At 34.5% G+C, this 7,927-nt stretch overlaps 1 protein-coding gene across 5 annotated transcripts in view; it reads left to right on the forward strand.

Moving 5' to 3' along the window:
• The window catches only part of AP1S2 (adaptor related protein complex 1 subunit sigma 2), a 28,706-nt gene extending 21,733 nt beyond the window's left edge, over positions 1-6,973 (forward strand). For 2 of the 5 annotated variants that reach the window (XR_004423234.1, XM_033108645.1), the window contains 2 exons: positions 4,724-4,732; positions 5,528-6,973. Coding sequence is in view for 3 of the 5 variants with exons in the window: in XM_033108645.1 (XP_032964536.1) it covers positions 4,724-4,732; positions 5,528-5,575 (57 nt within the window). In the remaining 2 variants the exon portion in view is untranslated. Of the gene's footprint in view, positions 1-1,539; positions 2,946-4,723; positions 4,733-5,527 lie in introns of those variants that run through there. The other 3 variants (XR_004423235.1, XM_033108654.1, XM_033108668.1) reach the window with 2 other exon arrangements.
• The last annotated feature ends 954 nt before the right edge of the window (positions 6,974-7,927 follow it).

A 7,927-nucleotide genomic window follows, 5' to 3' on the forward strand; every position in this document is an offset into this window, starting at 1 on the left:
AAGCTATAACGTAAAGCCTTAAAGAATTGGTATTATTTAGGTGAAAGGTTTATTTGACAGGCTTTAAACTTTTCTTCTCTCCAGAAAACAGATAATGCGTATCACAGCAAGAGTTTCATGGGGTATAAGAAAGCATACTAGAATATGTGCTGGAGTACTGACATGCATCAAAATGTAGTAGGATATGTAATTCAGTTTATAATTACAATTTTGTCAAGTTTCTTATTTTAGCACTATCTGGAAAGTCTAATTACATTAAATCCCAAGGGATAGTCCCAATTACTTCATTTAACTAGTATTTTCTTAGGGAATTTTTTGCTCTTGTAATGACCCATCATTTATTTTTTTTACACAGAGAATATTGAAAGAGGTTCATTGACCAAAAAGAATTATTAAATACTGTGAATCACTAATGCCATTGGTACAGATATAGAATTCCCCTATGAAAATGAGAGTTATAAGAAAATGAAGCATTTGGGGTTTATTATTATTTTAACTTGCTGTTTAATTGCACTATAATCTATTCTGAATAGGGGAAAAAGACAATTATCTCTTTAAACTGTTTAGGAATTATCTGAGGATTAAAATTTAATTGACTTTTCTCCTCAGATGCTTTTGTATTTAATGGTTATTGTATAAGAGATGTTACATATTTTATTGAAACAGTTTACATGACTTTGTAGCCTAACATTTCAAAGTGCCAAGTTGAAGAAATATTAAAATGAGGATATTTTAAAAGCAGTCAAGTAAGCACTTTTGAACTTTTAAGTCACAAGCCTTTTGGTGGGGATATAATTTCTTTGAGAGTCTGATAATGAGTCTCAGGAAAATCTGTACATAATTTTGCCTCTAGTTTCAGAGGGTTCTTGGGGTCCCTTGAAATCCATCTCGAGATACTTAACAAATTTGTTTGGAGAGTTCTTTAAAAATCTCTCTTGAGGATATTTAAAAAGTAATATCCTTAGTCTCAAAGACAGTCTTTGGATATTTTTTAAAAGCTAAGTGAACTGTTGAAAACCTCCATTGCTACTTAAAATGCCAAATAGGTGACTACTTTTCCATTTTTTCTTGGGAAAGATTTTCCTTTAGGATCTGTAAGTGTTTCAGTCATCTTAGGATGTAATGATTTTCATTAAGGGATTATATTCTTTACTTCATGTAATAAAATCCTGATGAACTTGAATACCAGAGGAAGGGAGTATTCTAACTGAATTTTCTGTTAACTCAGTGGTGACCAGATTACTTACCTGGAAAACCTTTTCAGTGTACAGTATATTATCAGTAAATACAGTGTTTAGGATTCTGTGGGATGTGGGGTCATCAGTTTGATTATCATTATATACAGTAAAGTTAATAACAGTTGAATCTGAACTGGACAGTTTAGAAGTTAAATCTCGGCCATAAACCAAAGAACAAAAACAAACAAAAATTTAAGTTTCAGTTAAGTTTTCTTTACTGTGCATTAAATATTCTAGAAATCTGATTGTGTCTATGTCAGTTTGTATACTGTGTGTAAGAACATATGCATTTCTTTTGTAGCCACGTCATGAATATTTTAATGTCCCTGTGTACTAAATGACTACTCATCGTGTATGCAGAATTTCACAGAGGAAATAGAAAGCTGTATACTTATGAAAGAAAATATCCTCAGCTTGGTGACTGTCTTGTATAATAATGATAGATCATTTCAGAACCAGTACCTTTACAATTGTAATTTTTTTCCTGTGCCTATTCTTTCCTGTTTTATTTTCATTCTTTATGTGACTTTCATGTAGCTAATTCCTGCTTGCAACTGGTTTAATTTCTTCTTGAAAAAATATGACCTATGAATGTTTTGAGTAATATTTCATCTTAAACACATACATGTTATCATTTATGAACCATTTGATAATCTTGTAAGAGGACAACCTAGCATTGTTACGTTACCAAAGAAATTACAGCTGAAATGCTAGGTCTAAATAAGTAGTGCCATAATTACAGTGTGGTTTGATCTTCAAACGTTGAAAAAAGAAATGAAACTGTATTTAGTGTGACTGTATTACAGTCTATATGAGCTAATGTGTTCTAATGTATCACTAAAAAATCTGTACCATTACATCATATTTAAGGTAAAACATTCAATTTTTAAGAAAATTGTAATGCTACATTATCGAATCACATTTGTGCTACATAATATCCAACAGTCCCTTTAAAAACTATCAGGAAGCTATGTCAGAAAATCTCATCTGCAATATCTATTCACTAGTAAGTAACCCTTTGAGAGTATTAATACTGCATTTATATAATCAAAGTTCTAATACTTAGTTTACTTATATTTTACTAGTTATAGTTTCATAATGTTATTTCTAAATACTTAATGATTTGTTAAGTATGGTTTTTTGTTTTTGAATATTAAAACTAATATTGATCATTATTGTGTATGCTTTTAATAAAACATGCAACATATTTTATTATAAAAGGAAACGTACCAAATAATTCATTGTTTATATCTAGAGAGTTTAAAGCCTGAGTTAAGAAAGCTGTTTGTTATTAAACAATAATTCAAAAGAAGCTCAAAGTGCTTTACCATTGAAAGGACCTATGAAAATGTGTGTTAGGCAGTTGTGCAGGTCAGTCCTTACCATTCGTGTTGTGCTGCATTACATGTGAAGCCCCTGGCTGGGCTAGCAAGCGAGAAGCGCAGCATCACACACTGAACGCATTCGCAAACGTGGGTCTTTCGTCTCCATGTTTTCCCTCCATGTCCCCCTGCCCTGCCCTGCAACATATTGTCTGGTTTTAATGCTGCATAAATACGCATTGTCTCATGCCTGTTTCTTTGGATGCTGTGTGCTAAGCTGTAACAAGTGTTGCTGCTTTTGTTACTTGTATACAGCTGCTTGCTTTAAATTAGTACATTCGGAAATAGCTTTCCTTGCATGTCTAAAATAAAAATATTGCATGTACTTCGTCTCATGTGAATGACTTTTTTCTTCTCCATCCTTTTTGCTAATGTATTTTACATTTTAGTTTTTCCAGGTAATTTTTTTAATTGTGGTGAAAAACACATCACAGAATTTACCAGCTCACCCATTTCTAAGTGTACAGTTCAGGAGTGTTAAGCACGTTCACATTGTTGTGGAACAGATCTCCAGCGCTTTCTCACCCTGCCAAACCAACACTGCACCCATTAAACAACAACCCCCCATTCCCTCGCTCCTCAGCCCTTGGCAGCCACCATTCTACAGCCTATGTTTCTGTAGAATTGGACTCGGGCAATAGTTTTTCTAGGTAATTTTGAGCTACAACTTCAGTGTGGACATGTGAAAATTACATTTTATATTTTAAACAATTCATTAAAAAGTAACGTACTACTTGTAACATCTCAAAGGAATAAAATGTGTAAATGATTCTTTGAAACTAGGCCTTTTAGAAGGACAAATATTTTAAATAATGCATATTTGATAAGCAACATGGTTCTCTTCAAGAAATGCTGTATAAGATTGTAGGAAGTGAGCACATAGGGGAAATCTGACCAGCTCCAGGAAGTAGGATGGGGGACAGTTTTACATGGGGAAGCGAAGAGTAACTAGGATTCAACGTGAGCATCCTTTCAATGAATACATTAAAGGTTGTGTGACTTTTAAAAAAATTGTTTAACGTTAAATGGAAATGATTATTTTTAAATTGTTTCATTTAATATATGTGATTCAGATGTCTTGCAGTGAATTTAATGTTCAAGGCTCAACATTATAAATGAAAGATTGGCTTGTATCACTCTTGGAGTGTGACATCATTGCCATTAGACTGTTTTTAAAAATTATAATGAAAACATACAAATAGAATAGGAACCCTTGTGTACACATCACTTAGCTTCAACAACCATCAGCTCACTACTCTAAATACTTATTTCATCAACCACCAGCACCCCATTTTGCCTTGGCATTTTAGAGCAAGCACTAGACATCCTATTTTTTCATCTTTAATACTAAAGTATGTATCCCTAAGAGATAAGTACCACACCCCCAAAATTAACAGTAATTCCTAATATCTTTCTCCTGCTTCAGTGTTTCCTAATTATCTGCAAAATACATTTTTATAATCAGTTTGTTGGAACCAGATTCCAAACAAGGCTCACATTGTATCTGGCTGATGTCTCCAAGTCTCTTAATTTTTAACAAGTCCCGCTTTTTCTCTTGCCATTTTTTTGTTAAGTCACTTATGCTACAGACTTTCCTCCATTCTGTATTTGGCTGACTGAAATCTCGTGGCTACGTTTGTTTTCTTATCCTCCATATGTGTTTAGATCTGTAGTCTGGTTTGGTTGAGGTTCAATTTGGGGGGCAAGAATACTTCATAAAAAATAACGTTTTCCACCAAAGCTGAATTTTACTCATTTTTCATTAACACAAACATACTAAAAGGTCATAATGTGAACTTTATATAATAGAGAGTTGGTTTATAGTAGTTCGTTTAGTACTAAATGCTAAATACCTTCATTTAGACTTCAACTGTGTACTGCTACCAGCTAACCGATTTTTGAGCATTTTCTGTAAGTCAGGCACAGCCTGTCTCCCTTAATCTCCGCACGAAGGTAAGTGCTATCATTCTTGTTTCCCAAAGAAGGAAACAGACCATAGAGTTTAAGGTTAACGTAGTGCTTTACACACAATTAAATCTGATGTATGGATTTGTGGTTTAATACAATTTTTCTTTTCCTTGTTTTGTGCTGTACCACAATTAGGATGCAAAAGTAAGTTATTATTGAATACTAAAAATTACATTGTTTTCCTCCATTAAAATATACTATGCCTTTTAATTACAAAATTGTTGATAGTAATACCTGATATTTGACCTACTTGGTCCTTTTTTTGTGATGTGCAAAATCAGCTACTTTGGGAAATTTTTAAATAATTTTTTTTCTAGATATGCCTGCTTTGTCTTCCTTTGATGTTTAAAAATATGAGTATTGGTTGTTACATAGGACAAAAGTGCCTTTTGTCCCAGAGCATTCTTTCTGTATGTTGCCTACACAGAAGCCATTGGTTGCCCTGGGGAGGTCTGGGAAGGTGAGTTTCTGAAGCCTTGCTGCTGGGAACAGTTAAGTCAAAAACTGAGTAAAAACTCAGAGGAAGGCATTTCTGTTAAATACATATGACCCAAGAAAAGCATGGAAAACAAAATTATGTAAAGAATCGGGAGAACTCGGGGTTTTCCTTGCTCTAATCTAGGGGAGGTTTTGAATTTTAACTCTAGCAATGATTTCTTAAATTGCCAGTGGGTTTGACTACTTTTTGTGTTACAGCAACAATGCCCACCTAGCACATTGGTAGGTAATCAATAGGTATTTAATGCATGCTGAAAATACCTGTGGTCTCCAATGTTCCGAGTGCAAAAGCCTACATGAGCACTGGCTCTAAGTAGTAGAATACGCCCATACCACTGATCTGCTTGCGTTCTCTGAAACTTGCACGTCCTTATGTGTCAGTTTCACCTTCTCAAGCCATCCCGGATCTGCTTACCAGAGTCTCACATTTTCCCTCCACAGGAAGCCGAAACCCCACGTAGTGTTCTTGAAGAAATTGGACTGACATAACTCTCCTCCCTTGTTGATGACTTCTTGTGGCATTTCACACACTGTAGATGGTCACTGCCTTCATGTCCATGTTAGCTAATGGTGTAAGATGACGTCTTGTCAGTATTACTGTTTTGCTAAGCTGCTTCATTCAGGCCTACACAATTTTGTTTTTTAAAGGGAACTTTCGTTAATTGATAACAAGGGACTTAAATATGAATTAGAATGATACAGAAAAAGAAAAGTACCTGGATATTTTAAGGGTTATAGATAGGTCTGTTTCTCTTAATCTAATTATGTATATCTGAAAATGACACAATCAGGCAATATACATTTATTACTGTCTTTGGCAAAGGAAACTTTCGAAACCAAAGACTTTGGTGTATATGAGAATAAAGGGAATTGACAGCACATGTCAAATGAATGAAAATTTATGTTGAAACTTAACCAAATTTATACCAAAGACCCTTATTACAAACTACATACCTTAAGACAAAGGGAATACACATGACTAAATTGGAATTATGCTGTTTTACACTAAAATGATTTCTTAGGCATTCCAAACCTGGGACGAGGATCAGAGATTGACTGTTTCATAACAATGAGCATGTTTTCAGGCCACAATCATTTGGTCACTTAGTTGCATTAGTTTTGATGCCCCCAAATAAATTGGAAATGTTGACTTACCAGGAATTCTTCATGACAGTATCTTACCTAAAATGTGTCAGTCTCTTCACAAAATGTTGGGTAAGTTGTTTAAAGCACGAATATTGCTTCTGGGAGGCTCGTTACAGCCAAATTTATTTTGCTTTCCCCTATTGCTTCCCTCCACTTAGAAGTGCTGCAAACTTAGGGCAGCTTCCTGCCCTTCCATGGCACTGCCTAGTTATCAGAAATCTTATAAAGACACACTACCTTTCATATGAAAATGCGAGTTGAATGAGGTAAAATGGCATTAGTGGGCCCTATATTTTTTAAAGCTGTTTCGATGTCAGTTTTATACATACTTCTACATATGTAAATATGTCTTCACGGTTTACAATTTCATTTGTATCTGCTGGGCTGGATTAAGCTTTGTTGTGATTGTGACCAATATTCAGGCCACACGTGCACTGTCTTTATCACATCGCCAATTGTAATAAATGTTCAGCGTACACCACTGTAGTGTTTTTTATGTATCTCCAAAAGCTTGTCAAACTATGGAGAGCTGCTGAAGGAAAAAATTTTAAGTTTTTTTCAGTAAAAATGTTGAAAATTCACCTCCATTTGAATGTGGTGGTTGTTAAAAGCACACACAAGATAAACGCCAGAAGATTTAAGGAGTCTTCATATACTTCAAGCCCATTAAAAAATAATGTGGAATTTATGCTACTGAGAGCTTATCTACACATTTTCAATCAATAAACGCCGCTTTTAAAACCTTAATGCACTTGACTTTTCTACTCTTTCTGAATGAACAACTCCGATTACTCCAGGTAATCAAAGGTATTCCAAATTAAGTGTATCCCACTCCCAACCCTCTGCACCCCGTGAACTGGAGGTGCTAGCACACTCACCAAACGGACTGATATTTGCGACCACTGCCTCACGCAAGCAGCAAATAAGAGCTTAGTTAAGGGACCTCCTGCTAACTACAGATGGGAAGTGTTACATACTAAAACATTGAAGGAGGAGGAAACAACTACCATAAAATTAAGATGCTAGTCTGGTAACAAAGCTACTTGTAGACTTAAAGGGCCTCCAGTGCACTATTTTATTCATTGAAAACAGGTCTATGGGCTTCTGCTGACAATGCAGAGTTGGAATTTTTGAATCATAAATGGTAACCAAGTTGTAAGTTTAAAAAATTAATAAATTTAAGTTCAAGATGGACATTTATCAGGATAATGAACCAGTCAGCGGTTGAAAAACTGCTCCTTCCCTCTATACCACACTGCCTGTTAACACGTAGTCACTAACATCTCATTACCTTGAGCACAAACAAGCTGGTGTTTATCCACTATTCAGCTTTAAATACCACGTTTAACTGTGTATCTCGCTTATTTAGGAAAATATTGAAAAATACTGAATTTAGTGATAATTCAGCATTAGTGAATGTGGTAGATAATTACAGGAAATTTTCAATCATTTTTAGGATAAAGCAGGCATTTAAAGTCTGGAACAAATCAATTTTTAAAATAAAATGTTTTCTGGGACACATACTTCCTTTTATAGACTACAGATTAAAGCACTCTCATTTTCAACAGATACCACTCAGAAATCCCAATGTTGAAGTCTCTATTCCTATTTCATTTCTGTTAACTTCACTATTTTGTATATCCTTAAGTCCTTATTTCCAAATCTCAAGTTGCCAAATGCTACTCTGAAATTCAA

This window comes from Rhinolophus ferrumequinum, chromosome X (assembly GCF_004115265.2).
Source record: "Rhinolophus ferrumequinum isolate MPI-CBG mRhiFer1 chromosome X, mRhiFer1_v1.p, whole genome shotgun sequence".
Lineage (NCBI taxonomy): Eukaryota > Metazoa > Chordata > Mammalia > Chiroptera > Rhinolophidae > Rhinolophus > Rhinolophus ferrumequinum.